General features: G+C 37.3%; 3 protein-coding genes across 6 annotated transcripts; 1 reads left to right on the top strand and 2 right to left on the bottom strand.

Annotated features, from left to right (window-relative positions):
• Positions 1-1569: 1569 nt before the first annotated feature.
• Positions 1570-13629, bottom strand: LOC108241934 (myelin-associated glycoprotein). Of its 3 annotated transcripts, none has more exons than XM_017426433.3 (14): positions 13514-13629; positions 7097-7291; positions 5010-5101; positions 4519-4914; positions 4132-4428; positions 3920-4019; positions 3758-3793; positions 3633-3665; positions 3041-3094; positions 2799-2825; positions 2626-2661; positions 2474-2545; positions 2339-2366; positions 1570-2245 (listed from the first exon to the last, which is right to left on the bottom strand). In XM_017426433.3, the coding sequence occupies exons 3-14, from the start codon at positions 5053-5055 to the stop codon at positions 2186-2188; spliced, it is 1185 nt and encodes a 394-aa protein (XP_017281922.1). In that variant the 5' UTR covers positions 5056-5101; positions 7097-7291; positions 13514-13629; the 3' UTR covers positions 1570-2185. The 3 variants fall into 3 exon arrangements, with proteins under 3 accessions (XP_017281922.1, XP_037836364.1, XP_037836363.1); XM_037980436.1 differs by lacking the exon at positions 13514-13629 and adding an exon at positions 12286-12470; XM_037980435.1 differs by lacking the exon at positions 13514-13629 and adding an exon at positions 10786-10811.
• A 2416-nt stretch (positions 13630-16045) lies between these two features.
• Positions 16046-23940, top strand: LOC108241959 (sialoadhesin-like). 2 transcript variants are annotated; one of them, XM_017426466.3, is made up of 10 exons: positions 16046-16431; positions 17991-18060; positions 18156-18515; positions 19726-20013; positions 21222-21473; positions 21556-21816; positions 21912-21996; positions 23340-23432; positions 23534-23606; positions 23685-23940. In XM_017426466.3, exons 2-10 carry the CDS (start codon positions 18012-18014, stop codon positions 23718-23720), a joined length of 1497 nt encoding a protein of 498 aa, XP_017281955.1. In that variant the 5' UTR covers positions 16046-16431; positions 17991-18011; the 3' UTR covers positions 23721-23940. The 2 variants fall into 2 exon arrangements, with proteins under 2 accessions (XP_017281955.1, XP_037836358.1); XM_037980430.1 differs by lacking the exon at positions 17991-18060 and having other exon boundaries at positions 16047-16431.
• Positions 23941-24952: 1012 nt separating this feature from the next.
• Positions 24953-26864, bottom strand: LOC108241979 (sialic acid-binding Ig-like lectin 14). Its single transcript, XM_017426488.3, has 3 exons — positions 26519-26864; positions 26062-26433; positions 24953-25577 (listed from the first exon to the last, which is right to left on the bottom strand). The coding sequence occupies exons 1-3, from the start codon at positions 26589-26591 to the stop codon at positions 25300-25302; spliced, it is 723 nt and encodes a 240-aa protein (XP_017281977.1). The 5' UTR covers positions 26592-26864; the 3' UTR covers positions 24953-25299.
• Positions 26865-28000: the final 1136 nt, after the last annotated feature.

The following is a 28000-nucleotide window of genomic DNA, read 5'->3' as shown; positions in this document are numbered from 1 at the left end:
GATTCATGCAGGGCTGCAGTGGAACCAGTTCTCATCACAGAGGGTTCATGTTTAAGATCAGCCAAAATCACAAACATACGTTAGATTTTACTGTTTCTGAACTAAAGTTTAAATATGTTCTACTATTTCACTTCAGTTTCTGCAACTTGTCTGACCCCTGTTTCATTGCCATCAGCTCAAGCTCTTGTGTCAGCAAACGTCTTAGTTTGTTCTGCACAAATGTCACTGCTGAGAGACTTTTTTCACTTGTAATTTGAGTTTACCAATTTACTTCATTATTTAAAAACAGCGTATTACAGTTGTAATACAGCACAGTGTCATTACATATGTAAAAAAGACAAATATAAATAACTGAATGAATCAGAGGTTCATATTTTAAATTGTTCAAAAGGTCTGCTGACTAAAATGTAAACAGATAATAAGTATCCATGTAGACATGTCCAATATGGCAGTCTGATGTGCACAATAATATACACTTGCATAGTTCCCTCCACCTCTTAATATAATTATTTAAAAAAATAAAAAGAAATCAGAAATCCATTTTTAGACAAAAAGATCCAGTCAGCGACTCTAAATTAGCACAGAAGGGCTTCATTAATGGATAGATCTGATCAAACCGTTCAACATCTCTGGCCCAGAGAACCTTCTCATCAGCCATGTCAGTGGTTGGATTTGATTGGTACAGATGATGGAGAAACTAATCAGTCAATATTTTTCATAATGGTTAAGCGATGGATGGGCCAGCCATTGACAGTACCATAAGTACCCCAGATGAGCCGGTTAGTTTAGTGGTTCATAGTCACACAGGGCAAGCTGTATACATTTTGTGCTGCAGGAACACAAAAATGTGTTGATTTTTTTTTTTTTTTTGATACTTGTACTTTGTGCTTGAAAGTATTCATATCACTTGTTGCAGTTGTAATTTGTGTGGAACAAGCTCACAAAAAGGAACTGAGAATTCTTGCACCACAATAAATTTTCAGAGAGCTATTAGGGGTTTCAGACGTACATGTATGTCTTAAACGTCAAGAATAGCTGATGATGTTTTAAGACTAACTCAGTTAGAAAACATCAGCTACTGCCAACTTTTGACATTTCTTCTCTGGAATGAGTCGTTTTCCACAAGTCAAAAGGTTCATGAACGTGATATCATGTATTCAGGACACCTTTGAATGGCTAGTTTTACGCTGCTGCACAACTTTACTGTACATTTTGCATTTCTACCCTTGGATTTAGTTCATAGGTATGAAAAATATTATTATTACAACATAATCTGTATTTAATCTTTTTCATTTATATATACTGATTTTATCTGTAATGTGTTTTAACCTCAGTCATTCCCTAGTATGCCACTTTTTATTTGTAGTCAATTGGGTTGCATTTTTCTTTACTTCAGTGGTGCTTTGTACAACACGCATGACAAACAGAGAGTTGAGTTGATAAATCAAGTAAGTGTTGAACAATCACAGCCAAATCAAGCTGTTTATACCAAAGCAGTTTTACCCTTCAGAGCCTTAAGTTCCCTTTATATTACCAAAAAAAAGTGCTCAAAAGTTTTTTTAAAACATGTTCTTTCAAATGATAATTTATTTTCATGCAACATTTGCCAGACGGACAGATACAAACATTACCAGCAGCACATTTTATTAATATGTCAATTCAAATACAGATTCATATACAGGATTACAACAGTCAATATCTATGCATAAAAAATGATTAGGACAAATAATCATTATAAGCATAAATGTGAAGTACATAATAGCTGCTACTTTACGGTTTATTTTGTCACTCTTTGCAAAGCAATAGGGATGGAACGGTTCATGACCAAAATCAGCTCCAACTGGTTCACTTGTCTTGAACTAAATGGGACAAGTTAAGCAAACCAAAGTGGTCTTATTTTTATTTTTATCTGACTACATTAGGTTGTTTATGAGAACGACAGATTTTTTTAAAAACTGTAAATAGTGGATTATCTATTGCTGACTTATTGTATTCTAGAAAAAAAAGAAAAAAAGATATGAATCAATCCGAAAGTTGGATTTACCATGTCCTGGATGACTGAGAATCTACACCAGCATACGGGACCGCACAGAGCAAGATAAAACGTTAACTGATGATAAATGATGACTATGAGAATAACAAACTGGTTATCTGCATTGATTAAAAACCCCTCTCATTAAGTTTTTCACACATTGCCGTAGATGTTGAGGTCTGCTGTGTTCATGTAGTCATCGTCACCGAGATCCTGTGGAAAATAAAGCTTGTTATCATAGATGTCGACTGGAACAGTGCACTGAAATTATTTCCACCAAATAATTAAATGTAAAATAAAACATACCTCATTGTAATTGTAGGATTTCGGTTGGCTAAATTCCAACAACATAAAAACATGGAAAGGAGACATTTTACGCTTCAGATGATTATTATATACAGTTAGGGTTTTTTACAGTTACCCTTCTTGGTAAATATTTACCTTTTTGGAGATGGTAAACGAGGCTTAGAGACGTTTTGTTCACCACAGGATTTTGACACCGCATTATTGGGACTGTGGGTTAAAATAATATAGCTACAGTCAGGAAAAGCAAATATAATCTACTAGCATTTTTTTTTATGTATCAGTCTTACCTATAACCTTTGTCCCTATTGTCCCGTGGAGGCCTCCTGTTACACAAAGAGAACCATATATTTTATAATGTGCTTTTATTCTTACAGCTGCAAACATTCAATGAAAGCTCAACTCAGAGGCATTTTTTTTAAGTTCGCAGAAAAGTGTGACTAACAAGAAATTTATACCATACCTTGAAAATCTGCTCCAAATAGACCTTCTGAAACCAAAAAATGAAGAACTGAAATCATGCAAATAATCCAAAGCCAAAAAAAGGCAGCATACTTAGATACATGAATACGAACTGCCAAAGCAGCAGTTTGCTTTATTTAATATTTATTTAGCGTCTGATCTAATATGGAACAGAACTTACCATATTAGTCACTAACTTTCCAACTAGCATGTAAAGAAGTACAGAAGCCTAAAATGGCTGACCTTTGCTCAGATCGAGATGGTCCTTCATCTGTGGTCCTCCCACCAGAACGAAACCTGAAAATTTCACAAAACAAAACAAACACAAGTTTAATGTTCGTCTGATTTATGTATGTTTTCCAGCTACATTATGCAAGAAAAAAGCCTTAAGATTAACAGCCTAGCAGCCTTTGAAGTAATGGATATTGCTCGCTGTCATTAATGCCAAAAATCATCTGTCTAATGTTGAAAAATGACTGAGCTAAAGGTTGTATAGGTAAAATCTTAAAAATACTGTTACTCACAATCTGATCCGATCTGTTAGTGTACAAAGTGTTGAAGATAAATTTTAGCTCAATATGTACAAAACTGATAGAGTTACAATTAGTTTAGTGTTTTCTAACTTTGATTAGAAAACATCTGAATGACTCCAAAAGTTACTCAGATATACATGCACATCCAAAAATGACCTTAGAGTTTATTAGAAATCTATTTGTTGGTTTTTTTAATATTTTGCTAACAGACAAACAAACCCATGCATACACATACAGACAGAAGGAATTAGATGAATGCTCCCGCCTTTCATGGCAGTAGACAATAAATATTGTTTTCTCACCTGCGAGACATTCTGGACATCCGGTTCCACATGCTAAATGTAAAAAACAAACAAAAAAAGGGAAATACATAAAAAGAAATAGGGGAATTTTTTAAAAATTGTGAACAAAGTCTCCACATTTTTACCTGCCATCCTGGTTTTGAAGCTCCTCAATGCGTGTCCTTGAGCAGACAAAAAAAAATAAAAAATGTTTGGGGGGGAACATATGTAAGAAACTGATTTTACTTTAAAGGTAATTGAACTTATTTCCTCCATAAAGATCTTGCCAGAACTTTATTTTTACTCACTTGTATTTTTTCATCATAAAAACGAAGAGGCCTCCAAAGAGCAGTGCTGTAGCTAATGTCACTGCGATAGGAATGATGATGTGATTATAGTTTTGAACGTCTGTAAACAGAATTAACAACAAATTTTTGTTAACTTGCGCAACTAGAAATAAATTAGCATACAGACAATATAGTTTGCATCTTCTAAAGTTAAAAAAAAAAAAAATCTGTACTTTTTACGTTGAGTTTTAAACTTGTTAAAGACGACAGCCCTTCATGAAATACTGCTGTACAGGTCAGCTCTGTGTCATCATCACCCTCCTGAGGAATGAACATCAGGACGGACGCCATCTCCCATTTCCCATTATGCAAATCTTTATGTATGTGGATGACATCCTCCTTGGCTCCCTTGTTCCACGTCAGTACAGGCATGTGTGAGGGACAGGTGTGGTGTACTGAACACATGACTGTGTAAGGTTTTCCGATAATGGCTGTCTTCAACGGTCCCATTTTAGGTTTTGGAGGCTCATCTACAAATGAAAAAGGCAGACATTTATGGAGCATATGGATTAAACAAACACCGTGCAGATTTACAAAGCCATTAGAGGGTAGTAACATACGAAGCATTGGGATCTCAACACAATCCTCAACAAAGGAGAACATGTCAGTGGTGGGATCGTTGTTGTCTGTTTTAACCAGTTCGATCCGGAAACAGAACGGGCCGTTGTCATGATCTTTAACTGGCATAATTTCTAAGGTGCAGTTGCTCTGACCCAGAGCTCCCAACAGCTTTGTTCGTTCCTTAAAGCTGTCCTTGATCTTTGAGTCATCACTATGGTAGATTATTTGGTTTTTGTTGGATTTATGATGCCAGATGCCTCTGAGTCTGGATGTAGGCAGAGTTCCCCGGGGATGGCTGAATGAACAGGGAACCACAACACAGGAGTCAACCAGGGCCTCAAGATTATTCACAACTTTGGCCTTCCACTCCTCACAAAACACAAGGCTGCAAACATCTGAGGAGGACACAATGTGAGTGAAAAAAAGAATCAATTTACGAATGAACTTTGAATGTTGAGACACCACAGAAAAAGAAGAAATAACTGTTTACCTGCCAAAAGCAGGGAGAATAATATCATCTTTGTCGCTTTGTCCATTCTTCTGGAGGTGATGCTGGTGTACACCACAGTAGGATGTTTGAATCTGGCCAAGGAACATAAAAAGGAGAAGTACCATAAATTGCAATGCAGTTTTAAAAACCGATTGTACTCTTGCAAAAAATTCTGGACATTTTTTTACAAACAAAAACAATTTTTACTCTAAAGTTTCATTCTTTCAGAGAAACATATATCATTTTCATTTATTCTTCACGACTGAAGGTCTTAGGTTTTACTAGTTAAAAGGGTATTGATCCTTTTAAATATTATGTCTTGAAGTTTAAGTGCAGAGAATATCTGATTTAATCTATAATTACAAACATACAAGAAAGATTACATTAAATATGTTTGCCCTATACTGTACAGCTCCAGGAAGTTAGTACATCCTATAATTTATAGATTTTTTGGAAAGGGGATGAACAATGACCTCAGTTTGGAAAAGTAGAGTTTAATTCTGACCAGACTGACGAGCTAACGGCTCGAACGGGGCCAAGCCTAAAGTGGACGGATGTAAAACAACTCCAGTCTAAAAAGTTTCATGGTGTTAGTGCAAACACCATTTTTCTAAGTCCCTCCTGACAGGAATATTAATATTTCTGCTGAAGTAAGTGTTTAAGATGAATGTGATGACAATGTTAAGGTTAATAAATTGCATTTGAATTAAACACTATAAACCTTTTGAAAGAGACAGCAGCAGTACATTTTTGTCTTGGCCCCTCTTGGACCAGCAGTTAACTCTGTCAGTCCGGTCAGAATTAAACTTTTTTCCTCCATAATGAGGTTGATCAAAAAGCTACCTACCAGTCGTATTATGCATCTTACAGAAAGATTTGATATGTTCTTTTGAAATACTTTTATTTTCTGGTAAACTAGCTTTCTTTCTTTTCAATGTCGCTGTAAAAATAGACAACTAGTTATTTTTTTTCTAATTCTTTCTTAATTCTTTAGCCTAATATCTTTAAAATTTACCGAGATATAGACGTTTGCTAATGTCAATTAGTTGTGGCGGCCATCTTGAAGCAGGTTGATTCTACAAGTTAATGACAAAGTTCAGATCAGTTAGCAAAAAGTACGTACTGGGAATGACTCTCAGCTACGACCACACCCTTAGTATTAAGCTTCCCCTGCTGACTTTTATTTTAAAAAATTAACGTTCACTTTTTGGAATTTATGTTTTAATGCAAAGATGCTGCGCTATCCAAACAAATGGGCATGAAGTTACACAAGTCCCTGAACAGAAATCTGATCTCTGGACTAACCCGGCTTCAAAAGTATGGTCACATTAAGGTTACATGCTGCATTTCATGAATTTTACAGAAAGTATTACGATATATATTTCTCTGATAACTGCTTCAGTGAGAAAAATTGAATAAACAGCTGGAACAATCAGTACAAATTTCTCTGGATTGGAAACATAATTAGCAATAAACAGTTTTTGCAGATTAAAAAGAGTATCTGGATATGAATTTCAAATACCCATTTATTTTAAGACTTATAAGACAGATTTAAACCCCATCCTGTACCTGCACCTGGACTTGAAGCTCACACAACAGCGGGAAGCAGAAATTTTCTACCCTTCAAAAATTAATTTGTTCAACCTGCTTTGAGTGGAAAATGCAAAAAACAGAGGTCTTAAATGAAAAGTGTTACTGGGCTTGAAATTACCTTTAGTAAAAACACATCTTTAGTTGTAAACCAAGTCAACCAATGGTTTTGATTAATTTTTTTCTTTACTAAGTGCAGGCATTCAGCCAAGAATAGATATGTTACATTTAATGCTACTTGTTGTGGTTCTCATATTTGTGTTTATTGAGGAGAGATTTGTAGGGAGGTAACCATTTTATGCCACCATGATGAGTAAACAAGATGAAACCTTGTATTAAACTAACCATTGTTTACTTTAAACCTGCATTTTTTTTCTTTTTTAAACCCCGCAAATTATAAAAAAAAAAAAAAAAGGTTTACAATAAATGTGGGAAGACTAAGTGCTGCGAAGCTGCTTGCCCCATAATTGAGAACAGAAAAACTTTGAGAATCTTACCTAATGAAGCGGCTGTCTTGTCGATCTGAGCACTTGCGTTTCCTCAAAAACCACCTTGACGACACTTATTGGCGCATCTTGTTTGGCAGCTGGTAGATGTAGTTTTTATCCTTCTAATGAAATACGACAGCTGATGTGGAGGCGGCACCACCAAAGTTAATGATGCAGAGAGCAGGGAGGAGGCTTTGCTGGAAACTTCAAATGTACATATATGAATTCAAATTACTGTGCAATGTTTTTCACATCTGTCAGCAAAGTTCAAAAAATATCCTACAAGGTTTGCAGTAAACTTATCCAATTTAACTAGAAAGTCTGACTGATCTTTGGTGGGGATTTTTTTGTTCTGTTTTTTCCTGTACAGGATTCAGGAACTTCTATTTTTATTGCATTTCTCTTCTACTTGGGCTTTCAAATGAACTTAGCTGGCCAAGGGCAAATATGCCACTTCAGTTCCATCTTAAAGACAGTCTGAGGGGACAAAAAGGAGCCATCATTAAAAAGCAGCTAAATGAAGGAGACTCTTACGTCAGTACATTTGATCTAAGTCTTTTTTTAAATTTAACCTTTATTTTACTAGGCAAGAAGTTAAGGACAGTTTCTTATTTACAGTGACGGCCTGGCAAGTGCCAGAAGAACCTCTGATGTGCTGTATGGTCAACACACAGAATATCTTCTGATTAGGTAAAGAACCAAACGCAGCTCGTGTCCTTCCTTCAACCTAAGGAAAAAAATTCATTTACAAAGCATTGATTTTAAAATTAAATTTTCTGAGCTGTTACTGGTCAACACAACTGGGGTGAAAGGAAAAGCATCAGCATGTGGAGTGGTGTGTTGGAGCCATGGATCTTTTTACTTGTTTAAACCAGACCTAATCCATATTGCACAATTTGTGATCTTTCTTCCAGTGTTAGCAAAAGAGTCATTATTTTTTACGGAGCTGTTAGCCTTGTCACTTAAAATTTGCAATACTTTCAGCTTGAATGCAGTTTCTAAACCCGCAAACAGGTAAAAGACAAAACTCTGCAGTGGAATTAAAATGTCTTCGTAAATGATCTCCGGCCAGTTTAGAAAGTAATCCTCCCAGTAACTGATGCCTCCTTTGTAGAGGCCACTATAAAAGGGGTATGGACTCTACCTTTTCTTTTCTTCTTGCACTAATAAACCAAAAAGCAACTGCGAAAAGCCTTTGTTTGGTGCATTTGTTTGATGAAGAACCAAAGACTTGGAGCAGCTGCTTAAGCAAAGCAGCCACGCTCAAGTAAAACATAATTAAAACTGTCTCAGCTCCTAGAGTACTAAATTCTATTTTATTTGCCTTGCCTGTTTGTCTCTGATTCAGAGAATGGGGGCTGCATTAAAAGTATATTTGTCCCTTCATGGAACGGTCTTGCCCCATATTGGTTTGTGTTTTTCTGGTACAGTCTGTGCTGCTTACATTGAACTGGCCTTATAAGACATTTTTAATTAGTTTGTTTTTTAACCAACTTAAAACTGATTTCATTAGCGCTGTGCACTGTTTATTTCCAATAAAAAACTGATATTATTTACTTTGGTAAATCTGGTACATCAACCAGCACCGTTTAAAAGCCACAAAATAAATAAATAACTGGCAAATTACCATTAGGTCATTTTGTCTTTCCAAAATATACAGCATGTCTTTGAATGTCCATATTCAAAAAAGACAACATGTACTGCTAGTAAGCATACAGTATATTTGGCACGCTGATATTCTTATCAGTGTTTAGGGTCATACAAACTCACACATGCTCACAACAACTGAAAAAGGGTCCCACAGCTATGATGACACATTTATTTTCAGGATTTGAAAGCATAAAGTTTATTAAATAAAATGTCCCATAATTTGGGAGTAGAAGGCTTATATTATAATGTGAATTTATACAAAAAAGTATTGCTCTGATAAATTCACACAACATCCACACTAAACTTTTCAACATGCATTTATTTATAGCTGGTTTTGATAACATCTGCGCTAAACTTTTTGTTCTCTCTTTTTTCTTGTACCAAATGAAAACACAACCTGAAGGTGACAAATGAGAAGTGTGTAAAATCACAAGGTATTTGCCATTCCCATAGTTCCTCTTAGCTAACCTGAAATGAACTCAGTAGATTAAACACGAAGAAAGGTTTTGCTACAAAAGGCAGAAATATTTGCAATAATCTTGTCCATAAAGAGGTTTGTTTGGACGCATGTTCTGTTGAAACCTGTTCACTGTCCATCCATCCATCCATCCATCCATCCATCCATCCATCCATCCATCCATCCGTCCATCCATCCATCCATCCATCCATCCTTCCTTTGTCCAGCAGGACCTCCTCGACAGCTGGCGGTGAATTTATTAAGAATAAGAAACAGGAAAGCTAGAAAAAGGGCAGCTGATGACATCAAGAGGTGGATACAAGGATTTAACATGAACTACCAAAGAACCAAGACAAAGGCTTACATTAAACCATGACAGTACTTTAACTGAATATCATCAGTAATACTATATTATCAGTTATTTACACTGTCTTCATATTCCTAAATGTTTTGTTTATTATGCAAATGCCAGACTGGACACAAAGAAAACTCAATATAAAGTTGTTTTTAATCAACATAATCAATGATGCTGAATGTGTTTCACTTTTTAACAGTTAAGACTTTATTTATTCAGACTTTTATTGATCAACAAATGGAAAGTGGTTTTGTCGTTTTTCAAAGATGGATTTTTTATTTTCAAGTGTGCTGTATTTTTAAGAAGTTACCGAACCCGTTTCTCCCAAATGGCAGGGTAAGGTTTCATTCCTGTAAGTGTTCAGGAACATAAAGAGAGAAAAATCCCTTTTGGCTTTTTAGCAGAATTAATTGAGCAAATCTTCTTTTGTTTATGGAATCATCTGGTTTCTGTTTCTGTTCAAAATGAGGGGCCAAGTATTTTGGTGCAACAAAATGCTGTTCAAAAAGGCATGTTGTCCATTTCACATTTTGAAAAGGGCCCAAATTTAGCAGAATTTAAGTCAGTAGAAGAAAAAAGTTAAGTCAGTATTTACTTACATAATTACACGCTTCAAGGCTGTGTAGCGACTGATATTTTCTGTATTAATTTTGGATCAAACACCCAACTATCTGGTAATCATTGCATTCCTATTTCAAACATGGTTGCATCTATTTTCAACCTCTGAACTTTAGATAGAGAAGTTGAAGCTGAAGTGCACAGAGTAGCAGAGTAGCAAAAGAACCAGTAAAGAAAACTAAGTGGGTATGTCAGAGGTGGAACCAAGAGTCGCAAGTAGGTCTCAAGTCTTTCCACTCAAGTCTCGAGTCAAGTCCTGACTCAAACGCGTGCAAGTTCCAATCGAGTCTAAAGTCAAAACGTGCAAGTCTCGAGTCAAGTCCAACTCCTAAACTTTTAATTACATATCTGGACTTGATTAGGACTCAAAATTCAAAAGTAATTATAAATAATTATTCAAATTTATGCAGGGTTCTTCAAAAAGTGCATTTATTTGACAGAATAGCCAGCAAAAAAAATAAAGAATAGCTGCCGTTACATTTCACAGTAAATATTAACCTGATATACTACAACAAAATGGGGGGTGTCATTTATCAATCATATATATATAAGAAATAAGCTCAGCAGGTGGTAGGTAGTAGAAAATGATGCTGGTACAGCCTCACAGACCAAACTTACAGCAACCATCACATGAAAGCTGCATCATGTCCTGCCTGACAACAAAACCTGCAAAAAGGATGAAGGAAACAAGAAAACACAGAGAAGCAGTTTAATTTACTTATCTACTTGCACCGGACCAAACTTGAGCTTTGTGGTTAGAAAAATGATCTCAACACTTTTCTGAACCTACTCAAGAACCCTGGAACACAGTCAAACAGGTGTTCGGACACCTTAAAGGTACATCAGAACAAAAATTATGCTTCAATAGAATAGGATGAAGAGACTAGGACTGAAGGAGTACAATGATGCTGACAGGGCATCAGACATGTCAGACAAACGCAGTACGACAGGTATTCTGTTAGTCTAAGTGAAAACGGTTCTTTGATTTCACAGAAAACAAGAAAACCAACTGTTGTGTTATCTACATGTGAAGCTGAATACGTCTCAGCATCAGCCATGCAGGGATGTATTTACTCAGAGCAGTTACTCAAAGGTTTAGTCAAATATCAACATGTACAAACAAGAATGTATGAAGACAACCAAGATGCTATAGGTTTTGCTAAAATCCAGTAAAAAGGTAAAGGTGCAAACATATTAATATCAGACACCACTTTGTGAAAGAAACTGTCAACAAAGTAAAGGTAATCTTGGAATAAGCCGAGCAAATGGTTGCTGATATAATGACAAAATCAGCCAATATATATATATACATATATATATATATATATATATCTTGTTTATAACCCAGTGAGCTAAGAGCAAGTAGTGGTGTTAAGTGTTATTAGTGTAATTTATTACGGAAAAACAACGGAAATGAGCTATAATCAATATTAATGGAGAAAAAAAACTATTTTTTGATATTTACATGCATTTCTTTCAAGTGTGTGAATGACTACATGAGCTGAAATTTATAAAATATGATCCCTCTGAGTAAAATAAAGTCATTTTAGGGCCTAAATTGTATTTCACTGTCAGAAAATGAGCCGTCATCAATTTTTAGCAGAAAAAAAAAATTGGCTATTCTATGTATTTCTTTCAGTGTGTAAACGACTACATGAGCTGAAATCTGTAAAATATAAACTCTCTGAGTGAAATAAAGTCATTTTATGACAGAAACTATATTTCATTGTCATTACAGATATTTATGACAAATTACAAACACAGAGAGAACATCCTGACGTTGTTGTGTGTTTGTTTGTTTGTTTGTTTGTTTGTTTGTTTTATGGTGGGGGGAGAAAACGAGACAAACCTTTGTTATAATCTTGGGCATACATTCATAAGTGTTTTAGTGTTAATATTGTTTCACTCTGAGGACTAAAGCATTGAGAGAGAGACGCTCAAACAGGATGAGGGCGCGCCCGATCACTTTTTGGCACGAAACAGGTGTTAAGTTTATTAATAAAAGCGGCAACAGCTGCCTAAAGGGAGATCTGCATTCAGCGCTTATTATCCACCCACACGAGGAGAGCTATGCAACTCCAACATACTCTTAACAAGAGAGCTGTTCATGTTACTCACCCTTTTCAACATGCAGCTGCAACCAAACTTCACTGTCGGCCCAAACTAAAGTCCGTGTAGTCGCCAGTTTGGATTTAACTGTTTACATGCTGGAGAGTCTGGTGTCTGCGTGGTTTTACCACCCTCTAGTGGTCGGGCATGGGAACTACAGCTGGAGGATGGCGCTGGGCTGAGCTTCTTTCTCCAGAGATATGAGACTAGAAGAGTTATAATGTTTAACTATATAGGCTACCTCTGTGTTGTAAATAAAAGGTTTGCAAAATTAGATCTGTTTGGAAAAACTTGTGTGATAATAGATCTTTAAAGTAGTGTATGAATTTGTTGATTAGTTTAGAGCTAGAACCTAATGTGTCATTGATCTTAGAAGTGTCAAGTGTCAGGTTTCTAAAAATTTAAAGTGTTCAAAATTGCATTTGTTTGGACAGAAAAAATAAGAACACTATGTCAACAACAGCTGTATGACTGTAGTGCAGTAATAAGTAAAAGTTCTAGGTAGTCAGATTAGTATCCGGGTTGTGTCTGATATATTAACATTTTGATACTAAACTACCCATAACTTCCAACGACACTTACAAGAAACCAACCTAAAAAGCTAGGTCAGCTCACCCCAAACCGAACACACTCCACCCAGAACAAACACATTGTTTTCTTGTTTTTTCTCATCACTCACAACCCCACTGTTCTGAGAAGTTCTTGGCAAGAACAACTTAACACTTTTACCACACGAACATAACTCCTGTCACCCTTCCTCTCCCATATTTGGTAAACTGCATTTTCCCCCACAACAGAAAAAAAGAATGCTATGTCAAAAAAAGGTGAAGTGTCTTGCCCAAGGACACAACGGCTGAGACTGACAGAGCAGGGGCTCGAGCCAGCAACCCTCCTGTTACAGGACGAACCCTTATCCCCTGAGTCACTGCCACCCTCTAACTTAAGAGTCCATTAATAACTAATCAGAATTACAATTTTTAACCTTCTAAACCCCTTAAAATGCAGGCGATTCACGGGGACGTTGTCCCTGGCCTTCATAAATTCATATAAAAAAGTCCACTTTTCCTAAAAACAACCCCTCCCCCCATACTTGCATACACACATTCAAAATCCTGACGACTGGTATGTTTTAAAACTCAAAAACTTTCTTTCAGATATAAAAGTTATCACGTTTAGCACAGAAGAAAATCTTATAACATTATGAGTGATCTGATTCCAATATACTCATGCTACTAACCTGTTTTGTTTTTGTTTTTTTTGCTTTTTTTCAGGAAAGAGTAAAGATGACACGTGTGAGATGTGGTCTGTTAGAAGGCAGGCTCTGATCTGAGCCCACAGCTCTCTGACACTCCCTGTGATCATTTTAGGATTAGCTCACTCTGCTGGTGAACTAGAGGGATTACTACAACCCCAACTCCAATCAGTGCATCATGTATGGAGATGGGCCCTTCTTCCTCGACAAATACATATCAAATTACACTGCAATGTCTTTCTACATTTGAGGGTATTGCACAGGCAACAAGGAAGTGTCACTTGGCAGCACTTTATTACAGCCTTAACATACCATGCTGTACAAAACTGTCTCAACTTTTTTATTTTAAAAAATTAACACACACTTTTTGGAATTCATGTTTTAATGCAAAGATTTTGCTTTATCAAAAAGAATGGGCATAAAGTTGCAAAAGTCCCTTAACAGAAATCTGATCACTGGACTAACCCGGCTTCCAAAGTATGATTACATTAAGGTTACATGCTGCATTTCATGAATTTTACAGAAATATTTCTCTATATTTCTCTGATAACTGCTTCAGTGAGAAAAATTGAATAAATAGCTAAAATAATCATTTGTGCACAATAACAAACCTGAAAGAGAGAATAACAAACTTCTCTGGATTAGGAACAAGATTAGCAATAAATAGTTTTTGCAGATTAAAAAGAGTATCTGGATATGAATTTCAAATACCCATTTATTTAAAGGCTTATTAAGACAGATTTGATCCCGTCCTGTATCTGCACCTGGACCTGCAACTCACACAACAGCAGGAAACAGAAATTTTCCACCCTTCAAAAACTATTTTGAAACTCATTCAAGCAAAAACTGCTTTGAGTGGAAAATGCTAAAACCAAAGGTCTTAAATGGAAAGTGTTACTGGGCTTGAAAAATACCTTTAGTAAAAAGCTGTGCAGCTCCAACATACTCTCAACAACAGAGCTGTTTATGTTACTCACCCTTTTCAACATGTAGCTGCAACCCAACCTGTCTTTGAAAGGGGCGTGATTCTGAATCACAAAAGAAAATCTGCAACACAGAGCTCAAGTGTCGTGGCACCAACGGCTCTATTCTTTGCCAGTGACCTCTTAAGATTTTAAACTAATCATTCTGCTAATCCATTACTGGCAGGATGTAAAACAAACTGAGGCCTGTTATTTGTTACAACTTCTTTTGGTAAGCCAAAAAGCTGAAAACAATTTTCTCAGCGTTTCAGTAGTTCTAGCTAAAGTAGTAGTGTGCATAGAAATAACCTCTGGCCACCTATCATAGGCCTCCATCACTACCAGAAACATCTGCTGTGGTCTTCGGCAAATTCAACCAGGGATTTGCAGCCCGTTTCCATGTCCAGTATGTATTAGTGCAGTACAAGGCATGTATGTTGCTTTTGGCAAAAGGTGCATTCACTGACTTCCTGTTCAATAAACTCATCTACTGCGGGCCACCAGAAAAGACTTCTGGCAAGAGCTTTCATCCTTACTGTTCCCTTGTGGTGTTCATGCAATTCAGAAATCAACCGATCTCTTAGCTGTTTAGGAAGCACCACTCGTTACCCCCACAGCAGACAATCATCCTCAGTAGTAGTAAGCTCAAATTGTCTCTGAAAATAAGGCTTCAGTGACTCATCCTGTACATGTTTAGGCCAGCCAGTCATCACCAACTGTTTGCAACACATCAGTGATTATAACTTCTCCACAGGACTCTATATCAAAATGTCTGAATAGACCCTTTAAAATGCTGAAACAGGCCACAAACAGCTAACTATAATGAGCCATTCATGTTTATCTTCTGTAGGGCATTGAGTTGATTTTTGTCTTGTTGAATCAATCAAGGCTTAAAATGAGTTTTTATTGATTAAACTCATCAAATTTTTAATTAGATTAATGATAGACTGAATGAAGCTACTTCCTACCTGCTGATTCATCAAACAGCTGAGCTTTAGATTCATTAATCAGCTCTGATTGCCTTCCATTGTTGTTTCTCTGTTTGTTTGTTTTTTGGGGTGGGGGGTTTGATTGATTATTTGCTCCTATTGTTGTCAAATTAGGTCAGGGCCTCTATCTGACTTTATAAGAAAGAAGTCAGACCCCGTCTTATGACTTCAGCAGATGAATCCACGGGAAGAAAAGACATTACAAGAAATCACTTGTTTAAAGGTAAAAATATGTGCATAGCTGTGTAGATTCTTTGGTTAAATGTGTACATTTCATGTTGATATGTATTAATTGTGAAAACTCAAATTTTAATGTGTTTTCTAGTTGGCTCCCAGACTTGCCGTTTGCATATTGAGCCTTGCCATCATGGGGAACTCAGCATCCACCAGCTTCATTGCTCCTGCTCCGAAGAAGCTGTCCTGGGGCCGACGGAGGGAGGACACGGTCAAGCTGGAGGACTTCTTGACAAAACGCGAGGAGGAGCTCTGGGGCGTCAAAAGAAAGCAACGTTGGTCTGCGAAAAGAATTCATCTCACTCAGAGCATCAGCTACGTTGATCTGGATGTCCAAGAGAATAAAAATATCCACCCGACCGGGAAAGGAATCCTAAATCCTGCTTTTATCACAGACCAGGCTCCATAAGCAACTGCATTCACTGTTTTGCATGAAGATCTCTTTCAGTTTGAAGAGCTACCTGCTGTAGGCTTTTTCTTTTTTTTATCTGAAAGTGTCAACTTGTGAAAGGAAGTTAAACCACAGCACAAATAGGAGGCACACAAAGTCCCTTTTGATTTGACGCAAAGGAAAAAATGTTTTAGCTTTGTGTATGATTCAAACTCATGAGGTTTCAACTATCGATAAATACAATTTGGTTTTATTGCCTGTGAGCATCAAATGAGGAAAGGGAACCCAGTGTTTACAGCTCTGCATCTGTGAAACCTATGATTTAAGGTACAGTCAGTTTTCTTCTTTGGTTTGTTTTAGTTGTAACATGTATTTTTGATTTCGGATGCCACTACTTTCAAAAAAGCACTTGCTGTTAAGGAAAACTATCCATCTTTGTGTAACATGATTTTCACCTCACTGTGTCTTATTACTGTCAGGGCATTTTCATCACTGAGTCAAATCTGCTCATAGGTTTTGTGTAAGATTATTGTACCAAAAAGCTTATGATCTCAACATTTCATCGTATACACGCTACAATTACACTGAAGCGTGATTTCCAAAAATGCATGCATATCCATGTTATTGTGGCTGTAACAGTGTTGCTTATAAAGGTACCCGAGTTGATTCACGTAAAGCCTGTACAGTGATGATTAAAGTTTATTCAGTTTGAGTAGAATATACATTAAAAAGAGCCTTAAAGAGCAAAGGTAGTGTGGGACAAACACTATGTGAATCATCAGCTTCAGAGACTTGGTGAAAAACAATGAGCTGTTTGTGGAAAATTTAGATCTTTCTACAAGCATTGAACAAAGAAAGGAGGAAGAGAAGAAGACGGGTTGACCAAGATGGATCTTCACCTACAGTTTGCTGTATTTCTCGTGCTCCCCGAGGAGTAAACAAAGAAACTCAGAAGGACTTCAGCAGAATCTAGCATGAGGGTAGGCAGGCCATATTGTTGTAATAGCGACCTGTTTGTATGACCTTCAACCATCAAGACTTTTTGTGAATCGGTACGTGAAGGTGTGTGTGGGAGGGGAAGTATATATATATATAAAACCAAAAAAAAGTCGTCAATAATAATAATAAAAAAATTTAAAAAGTGTGATCATGTTATGAGGGTGTATATGTGCTAGTATGCCACCTGGAGATGCACAGTTAAAAGAGTGCCGTGAACAGTAGAAGGCCTGCCATCTAGAGCACCGAAGAGCAGAGAGGACAGATGGATCCAGCCTCAGAAGGCCGTTACAGCCCCAGGCAAACAGACACCCAGCACCACCCCAAGGCAGCAGAAGAGTTTAAAACTGGACAAACATCAAGAGTCAAGTCCTTGTTTGGTGAATTTGACTTAGTCAGCACTGGAAAAGAACCATTTACAGCACATCATTTTATTTGCAGAGACTTCTTTTAGTCGTCAAAGTTAAAGAAAATGCTCTTCTTTGAGTAAATGTCACTAGAACAGACAGATGAAACTTTGACTTAATTAAGTCCTTCCGCAGCTGTGATATATTTTACCAAATGGGCATTTTGTTATTGGCTGGAGATGGAGGTGATAAACACATAAAGTCGAATGTAGCATGGAAAAATGCCACATCAGATGTGCAGATGCTGGTGTAAAAGAGAACCATTTAGATCATTTGCTGTGTGCCTAATGGTGGACTCGTTATAATGCCTAAAAGGTCAATAACACACACAGAACTGGCACGTGAGGAACATCACAAATGTGAAACTTAGTGGATAAATGTTTCTTTGAAAGTGGAACAGAAACCAGACAAATTATGTGTCATAATACAGAAATAACTGCAGCGACACATCCAGTGTGACTGTTTGAGGTATTTCATTTTCAGGCTGGACCCTGAAAAGACAAGATGGGTGCATCAAGACGGGCTTTGTTTTTAGTATGTCTTTGGTTTAAAGGTATGATTTGTTTTACAGTTGTATATTTAGCACTAATCTGCAAGATGTAGTTCTGCATGTTTTATTCTGTCACATGTTTCTTTGCTTTATTACAGTTTTTGATAGTGAATCTTCATCGTGGACAGCTACATTGCCATCCACAGTTGAAGGTCTGAGTGGGTCCTGTGTAGTGGTCCCATGCTCCTTTGCGTACCCAAACCCAGGGAAGGCACTCACTCAATTCACAGGCGCTTGGATGGATAAGAATGGCTACATCTTTCACCCACAAGAATCTCAAATCCTGCAGGAGTACCGTACTCGGACAAAGCTGCTAGGAGATGCTGCAAATAAGAACTGCTCTCTTCTGATCGATTCCCTTCGACCGAATGACACCGGGCCGTTTTGGTTCAGGATAGAAATTAAAGACTACGACAGCTTTTCCTACTTGAACACAAAAGTCTCCATTTCAGTGAAGCGTAAGTACAGCAGCTTCCCGTCCAAACTGCATTAGTGCAACTGCAAACTGATTCTGTTCAGTGTTACTAACATGATGTATACCGCTCAGCATGTCTGAGCCTTTTTGTATTCAATCAGTACAGATGTAATAAATCAGATTGAACTTTTCCACTGTGTATGAAGAGCTAAACATTTCACATGTTATTTTCACTGTTTGGGAGTATGGCCCCATTTTACAGCATATATTTACATAAAATTCAAAGCCTAGAATTTATTTTATGGAACACATATCACCTGCCACCCTTTATGTTTTAAACTAGGATCATCTTGTGATGAGAAGAGGTGTTACAGCCTTTTAACCTTGTAAAGGTCATTGTGCGCAATTTCGTGCAATGCTGTGTGATCTTGTCTTAGAGCTCAAAACAAGCAATGATTACCTTCTGACAGTTGCATTGAAATCTATCCAGTGGTTTTTGAGACAATATACTAACAGACAGAGAAATGAGAGCACAGAAACAGACAAAAATATTATTTCCCGCCAAAGTCGAAAGGGCGGTTAGGGATCCCCATCAAGGGAGGCTCATGGTAAGGTAAAATTTTACATAAGGTGTCCTGAGTTGATACATTTGTGCAAAATATGAAATCCAAAGCTTTGTAAGATTAAAAAAAAAGTAAAAATTAAACATAGTGTTATGTCTACAACATCAAACCAAATTTTTCTGTTCAATTGTATTGCAACAGAAAATTTAAATGGTTACAGAAAAAAACTAAGAATGAGCAGGCAGTAATGCAAATTATAGTTTTTGTGCTCAAATTTCTGTTCCTCCTTTCAGATGCTTCACAAATTTTAATTTTTTTACACTTAAGCATGTTTCCCAGAAGAGGCATACAGTTTAAGGAACCTTATCGTGCTTCATTAAAGTTTGAGATCAAACTGGAAAAAACAAATATTAAACTGTCATAACTATTGATATATTTATTTTTACCAGACTGATTTGTTTTAACCTGAATTAAATTGCCATTTTGAGGAAAGTCTCCCAAATAAATTGGGATTTTATTATTATTATTATTATTATTATTATTATTATTATTATTATTATTATTATTATTATTATTATTATTGTTGTTGTTGTTGTTGTTGTTGTTCATTTATTCTGTAGTCATGAAACTAAAGGCTTTGTCCTCCTATGAGATGAACAGACATGATTGTAATCTCTTATTTAAATGCAGGTGAGCCAGATCCCATCCAGTTGTCAGTGAAAGATGAGATGAGGGAGAAAGAAACCGTGTCTGCTTCCTGCTCCGTGTCTCACTCCTGCCCTGACTCGCCTCCTGTCTTTGAATGGAGTCACTCGGGAGAAGCGCTTCATCTGTCTCAGCTTAACAACGGCTGGTGGATCGCCACCTCTGTTCTGACCTTTCACCTGACCCACGCTGACCACGGCAAGTTGTTACAGTGCAACGTCACGCACAAGGGAGGTCAGACACAGAGCCAACACAAGACCCTTCAAGTTAAATGTGAGTGTTCGTCACATTTCCTAAGTTACAAAACAAAATTAGATAGCAGCTGAAGGAGATATTATCGAGCTGAGGAGAGGTGAACACCCGAGACTGAAAATTTCATTCCAAGCCACACCAGCAACATCAAGCCCAAAAAAGCAGAAGAGGCGACATGTTAAGATGACATTACCTCATGCATTGGTTTCACATTTTCATCACTGTGGAAGAGCAGTTGTAGCCACGAACGTGAATATAAATACAGTCCGACTTCTTGTATTCTTGCACCCAGTCACAGTCACAGGATTTTTAGTCACTGTGCTCTTATCTGCACTGGAAAAAAGGCCGTAATGTGCTCTGTATGTTGTCTGTACACTGACTGAGGGCAGCGAACTCTACGCGCTTCTGTTTCTTATTTAGGTCAAAACTTAAAACCCTCTTTTATTGGCTTTATAATGCCTGCAGAAGTCATTCAGCTTTGAATAGCATACAGTTGATATATCAGAATGAAACAGATGGCTTGTTCATCAGTTTAACAAGCAAAGATCTGATACTTTTTGTAACAAATACAATAAATTCATCACCTTTTGTAATTATGATTTAAAAAAAACCTACCTACATTCACAGCAATAGCAGTTTCAACAACCGAAAGCATTTAGAATTAAAGGCTTACCCCTCCTTGAAGAAATGCATATTGCCCACTGCCTTTAAATAAAACGATTTAGGCTAAAATGATCTTGTGCTGTGAAGTAAAGGAGTTATAGTTATCCCATGGCATTATGCATGATGTCATGGGATTTGAGAGACTGTGTCTCCCAATGATAATGAGCTTTAGCTGTACAGTCAATAATTACCTAAATTGCAATGACTAGAATCTGAATAGGAGCGGCCACTGGAAATGTGCTTAGTAAGCATGCACAGTATGTCTTCCCCTTGTTCTGCATGTTGCATTTCATGTATCTTGACTTGTTCTGCTTGGCACTCAACTGATGAAGTGTGAAGTCTTTTTATAGAGCATATTTCATTAGGTCTGTTTGGGTGTCATTGTGTTGTGAACTACGTGCACAGAAAAGAAAAAACTGTACTCTTTGTGGTTGTGCTTTCAGTTTCCTCCCTATCCCCTCGAGCTTGCTTTGACAGGCACTTGCTTCTCCGCTGCTGTTTAAACTGTACATATTTATATAGCTATAATAAACCCCCTCTTGTTATAAATTAATGTTCTGATGCAGATGCCCCGATGAATGTAAAGGTTGAGTACATATCAGATGTTGGAGAAGGCCAAACTGTGGGGTTGACTTGCTCCAGTTATGCTCACCCTCCTGTCAGCAGCTATGAGTGGCATAATGCAACCGGTGCACAGCTCTATCAGGGAAACCTCTACGTATTGCCGAACGTCAGCAGACATGTAGGGGAGCTGTACTGCACTGCTGTCAACGAAGTGGGGCGAGTCACATCCAGCCCTGTGCGCCTCAACGTGCTGTGTGAGTAAACAATAATAATATGAGGAATGAACCACCAGCCATCCTGACTCCCCCGATATAACCAGATTCCCTGTCGTTACAGATGCTCCTGAGATTAACCGTGAGTCTTCGTGCTTCTCCGAGGCCGACTGGGTGAAGTGCAAGTGTGACGTGGACTCCAATCCTCCCAGCGTAGTCAGCTTTAAGCTCGGTGACAAAATTCTGCTGGGCACCACAACAGATGAGAATGGTTCTTATACTATCAGGGGTCCACGGGCAGATTTTAAGGCCTTCGAGTTTGTGAACTGTTGGGCAAACAATACGCAGGGCAGTGCTAATCTCTCGCTACATTTACATGCTGATGGTATGAATAACAAAACTTCAACATTGCAAAACATAAAGAATTGCTGTTATAGAGGTTAGAAATATGAAACACAGTATGTGATTTCATTTTGACAGATGCAAGTTGGATTATCTTCATTGCCGCTGGAGCAGGAGGGTTCTTGGTGCTACTTTTAATAGCAGTTGGAGTTTTTATAAAGTGGTAAGTGAAAAAGTAAATCGTGTCCACTGAATGTTGAACATTGTTGTGTTTTTGTACTAACAATAAATGATTCATACCTGCACACCATCAATCACTTATAAAGTTAAAGTCTAGCATTCCATGAAGGTGTGCATATCACCTTTAATACCTGAGTTTTAGACTAAGATCATCTAAAGATGAAAAGGTATGGACTTTATAGCCATTTTGATCAAACCGTCATGCACATGAAATGGCAAGATCTTGCAGGATCTGTCAGCACTTGATGTGTTGGGGATGACTCTCAGCAACTACCTTACCAAATTTTAGCTCAATTTCTGTAAAACTGATTGAGTTTTAGTCATTTTTGTGTTGGCTAATGTAGATTAGCTGTGGTGGCCATCTTGAATTGGAGTGACACAAAAGTTAGTCAGCTGTAGATGTAAGCCCAGTGATTACTTTCTGAGAGTTGTATTAAAACCCATTCCCTGGTTTATGAGGTATTTTATCTGTTGTGATAATATAAAAATAGTCAAATTGCATCACTGCTATCCACCATTGGAAACAAACATTTTTGTGTGTCATAGTTTCATAAATATGTGTAAAGGCTACATGCTGTGATACGGTAAAATTTTGAATGTAGACTGGAGACGTTCTCTAAATGACAAAGTATATATTCTAATGATAAATATTAATTGTTGGAAATGAATCTGTATGTCCTACTTTTAAAAGTGTACTCCAGTAGATTAAATCATAAATGTGGGGACAGCTGCCAAAAATAGGCCAGGATTTTCATAAATTGCACAACTTTATGGTTGCTTGGTCACAATCACTTAGACATCAGTGAGACGGCAAGTGTAAATCCACAATCCACCTAGGTTCTCTCAGTTGTCCTGTACTAAAGGTTTTAGTATGGTTCAGGTCAGAATTTAACTTTATTTCTTCAATTCAAAGAGCTATATACACTGTATAAAACCAGTAAGATACTAATTGTTCCTAACTTTCTTTTTTTTTTTTTACAGAACCCCACTTTAAAAGAGCTGAACTATCCCTTTAATGTAATGACTTATAAAACTGTTTATGTGTAAGTTGTTCTTAAGGCGGTTGAGTTTCTCGGGAGCAAAGTTCAGCCCAAATCTGAGAAAAATTGGGTGCTTTAGGGGCAAAACTTTCTTTTAGGAGCGACATCCAACTTTCAAATTTAGTGTGTAAATAACTTCAAGTTAAGCTGTAGGCTAAAGAAAAAAAGTCTTATGATACAAATTTTCTGTATAAGAAGATTAACTGAGTGGCTAACCCAGCATGTGGCCATGTTCAGTTTAACAGGTTTCTGTGAAAAGTTCAGTCGTTGTTTCTCTTTCTTGCAGCAGGGGGAGGTCTGGAGACACTGCAGCACTTACCATGAGCACCATAATGACAGAACAAGCTCAGGAGAACCACAAATGTGCCACAACCAAAAGGTCAGAGTTCTCAAATAAGCTGAACTATCTTTCAGTTTCTATATTGAAATAGTTTATTTATACTAGTAAAATTAAATTTGCTTTCTGCTTTCCTCCTCCAGGAATGAGTTATACGATGATGTACCCCATTCTGGAATTGATGCTGATGCTGATAATTATTATGGCAACATAGGGGTATGTAAAGTTTTATTTTTTCGTTTCTTTAAAAGCAGCATGAGAGAAGAGAGTGACATCTTTTTATTTTCTTGGCAGACTGACTGGGACGATCCAATTTACGCAAATGTGTAATACATGAAAGAACCTCTGGTTTTTGTGTGGATAAAGAGGGGAAAAAATCCACATATTTTCTGTAAAAAAATAAAAATAAAAATACATTATCTATCTTTAAACCTATTGAGCTAATTTACAGATTAAATGGTGTTTTAGGACAGTTATATTCACAACCACTTGCATTTCCTTTCTCATCTTATGTATCACAGGACCAATAAACTAATGCAACACCTGTAAATGTGTTTGTAATGCTTGTTTGTACGGCGTACGGGTTTTCCAGTTGCAACAAAAGTTACTTTACCTTTTGAGGTTCCCCATTTTGTAGATTGCAATATCAGCTCAACAGATTAGGAAATAAAGTTTCTTCCAAATAATGAAACTTTCTGTGCTGAAGACATTTAACCCTTTTAAAGCCCTCAAAAATCCCCTGTAACTTTGGGTCAATTTGACCCAAAGGCCACAGGAAGTTTAAAGCCAGAGAGGCTCATTTGAAAGTTTAATATATTATTTTTTATGAAAAAGAAAGACTTATGTTTGAGGTTTCTTCATTAATCTGCTACTAGTAGATAAACCTGTTTCTATTAGTGTGCTCTCTGTAATGATCAAACATGACTGTGTTTGAAAGTACAGAAAAAAAGGGAAGTTGGTAACTTTCTGGGCTTCAGATAAACCATTTATGAAACCTCACATTTTTTAAGGAAGCTGATTCTTAAAAATTTCAACATACTTCCACTACATATACATTCGAGTCACTCAGCCTTCATGATGTTTTTGTGTCAACAAACAGACAACTTGAATTCAAAACTCAGTCAGTTGCAGATGTACATCCAATGGCAACGCTCTGAGAGTTTCATTAAAATCCATTCGTTCATAAGATACTTTGATCACAGAAAAACAGGGTTGATTTTAGCAGTTAATGACAAAGTTTTAGGCAAAAGTCTCCTGCAATCTGTTAGGCCTTGGAATATGTTGGGAATCACTCTCAGCTACTACTAATATGAACAGAACAGAATATGAGTAGAAGCACTGTATCCCAGGAACTGTTATTTTCACAACCTGATGTGTGTATTGAAGGGATATAGTCCTTACTGTGTGAATTAGCTACTAGCTTAGCCTGGAGGAAGACTTTTGCCTCTTTCTCCTGATGTCACGGCAGATAAAGTAACAACTCCTGATAACTACTTGACAGAAGGTCACTTCAGAGTTGACTGGATTATCTCTTTAAGGAGCAAATGACACAGGTATGGCTGAAAATGTTTTTTATTTTAATCCAATTCTCAAAAACATACTGAACACAGTGAAGTATCTGTGGAAAAACAAAGTCTCAGCTCGTGAGCCACTAACTCAGATAAATCAAACAAATAAAACTGATTACATGTCTTGAATCGGAGCATAGAGACGAGATCCTTTCACTTCATCAGCTGATTGTGTCTCTTGATTCAATATCTAGACTAATTGTTTTCAAAGTGTAGGTTCCACTTTTGTCCAACAATATCTTTCTGTTATCATATCATAGCAGGGCAACAATTTTATCTCTACAATAATTATTAAAAAAATGTCGCCGTAAGACAAGGTGGAATTTTAGATGACACATTTTCTATATGAAGAGAAGTACGGAGCTCTCTGCCTGCTTCCCTCCTCTGTACCGCACTGTACAGTTCAAAGGCTTATTGAAGTCAGAGGCTAAAGGAACAAAGGTGAGGACTGACTTCGTCTTCCACATCCAGTTGTTCAGCTTTTTGGTCTTTGTCGTCGTGGTTCCGGACCGACTCCAGGTGAGGCGGGGGGGCATAACTCGGCAGGAGTGAGAAACGGAGCAGGAGGCCGTCACTTTATCAAGGACCTCTACGGACAGGGATGGAGGCGGGGCACTGCCTGTAGAGATGAGGTAATTCACCCGTGTTACTCATAAAACAAGGATTTCATGATTTTTTTTAGTGTCTGCAAGCAATTAGTCAGATCTTTTGTTTGTTTCTAATATAAACAGCTGCAATCTCAAAAACTTTGTGGCGGCTCATGTGAACACTGCCCAGTACATTCAGTTTTGTACTTCACAGGTATTTATAGAGAATTTTAGGGTTATTTACAAGAGTTAATAGCAGCAGCTCAAATTTACAACACTTTTGCTGCAGCCTGGGACACTTCAAGCATAAATATCATAAAATAACAGTGTAATGCAAAATTGAAGGTGGTGTAAAGGTCTTTTAAACAGTGCTTGTATGACCCACAATTTATTCAAATAACCATCTACAACAGGTAAGATCTTGACAGTTTATAAACTTTTCCAAAAATCCCCATTTCAAAACACCCTTTAACGTGAAGGCCCTAAAATACTCAAAATATCACCCTAAATACTCACGTATGACAACAATAGTCACAGTATTTTCCGAGAAGGTGTAAGTCTTGTATCGTGGCAGCTCAATCCTGAAGTAAAAAGGCCCAACGTCGGTGGTCCGGACCCCATCCAACATCATGGTGCAGTTGCCTCCTCGAACATTTCCCAAAAACAGGCTCCGCTTCTTGAACTCCGGCGTCAGTTTCCACTTGCGAAGATTGGTCGAGACGATCTTGTTCCCTGTCTTCCAGAAAGCTCGCCTCCTGTTCAGCTTTTTGTTGGTCTTGGGGTAAACATAGGTGCAGGGAATAACCACACATGAGCCCTGGACAGCAGGAATCTTTGATGGCACGTTTATTAACCACCGGTTTGAGGCAGGCTCCACATCAGGGACGACTAAAACAGGGAAACAAAACAGAATATTTCTATTTAAGTATAAAATGACATGTTTTAAGCAGCCACATCTTAAAATAAAACTCACCATAAAACATCAAAAAGGAGAGACACAACTTCAGTTTCATTGTTGGTTGATTAAAGAGTCTAAAAGGAAGCATGAAGGAAAAACGAGAGCCTCTCTGTCTCAGTGGACCAGTGGAGCTTCGCCTCTTCAGCTTTGGTCGCTGGGTGTGTTTGTCCTCAAGATGTGCCCGTCTGATGTTTATACAGCACCAAAGGCCTTGAAAACAAGAGTAGTTGCAATGTGTGTTCCCACATTCTTCTGCCCGATATTTAACATGTTACATTTTGTGTTCTCGCCTCACAAACAGAGGAAAAACTGGCAAAACACTGGGTTCCAAGAAAAGCTCAGCAGTTAGTGTTTTACTGCTTATTTAAAGATAAAAAGTGGAAAAAAAAAAAAAAAGAAGTTTATCAAAGAAGCATTGTGTGTGACGGAGGACATCTTGTGGTATCAGTCCAGACATCCCTATTTTAAACAAAAAGCCCCCCAGGTTTGCCAGTGAGGGTCAGCCCAGTGTGGACAGAAATCATGGGATGCTTGAAAGTTTGTGAACTTTGAATGTTTCTGCATTTCTGAACCAATATGATCCCTAAAGCTAATCAGATTAGTCCCACAATATAACAATATAACAACAAAATCTAAACAAAGAAACACATACTTAGTCATTCATATATATATATATGTGTGTGTGTGTGTGTGTATATAAACATACATTATTAATGCTTTTTATGGTTGTAACTAATTTTTAAACCCTATAATAAACTTTTCATGTGCATCTTTGCCACAAATGTGTCTTTGTACTATTTATACCAATTTATAAACTTAAAAAGGAAAAAAAAAACACTTTTAAAGAAAATCACTACTGTTGAAAAGCGCACCTCAGTACTGAACACCTTTGTTATTGATGTATTTTGTTATCACCCGCCACAGAAAGCTTGTGTCTGTGTGTTCGTTTGCTTGTTGTGTTAGTAAAATATCTCATGAACCAGCGAACCGATTTTAAGGAAACTTTCAGAAACTAATCAGTGCATGCACATCTACAACTCATTAACTTTTGGAGTCAACCCAATTCAAGAAGGCCCCTACAGCAAATCATTATTACCAAACACAAGAATGACCATAACTCAGCCAGTCTTACAGATACAGATACTGAGTCTACCTTGAGCTGAAATAAATGTTGCACAGTTGCATGAGACCACCCATAAGGTCATTTGACCAGAACAGCTGTAACATCGTCCTTTCACAGCATGAGATAATATCAGCATAAAACCATAAAACCCTCAAAGAAAACTTGAAACAATTATCATTTGCATCATAAATGAGCTACCACTTTGAGTTTAACCCGAATGGTTTCTTAGCTGAAAAAAACTTAAGTTTCACAAATTACTGATTTGTTTGTTGGGGCTTTTTATCTTTGCAACAAATTGCCACAGTAATGTGCATGTGTGTTTTTCGTGGTTGTCTCCTTTTCGTCAGCTGACAGACTCTGTGGTAACAGGCCCA

Source organism: Kryptolebias marmoratus, linkage group LG16 (genome assembly GCF_001649575.2).
Source record: "Kryptolebias marmoratus isolate JLee-2015 linkage group LG16, ASM164957v2, whole genome shotgun sequence".
NCBI classification, from domain to species: domain Eukaryota; kingdom Metazoa; phylum Chordata; class Actinopteri; order Cyprinodontiformes; family Rivulidae; genus Kryptolebias; species Kryptolebias marmoratus.
The sequence above is the reverse complement of the archived record's forward strand: the minus strand, read 5'-3'. Positions and strand labels throughout refer to the sequence as shown.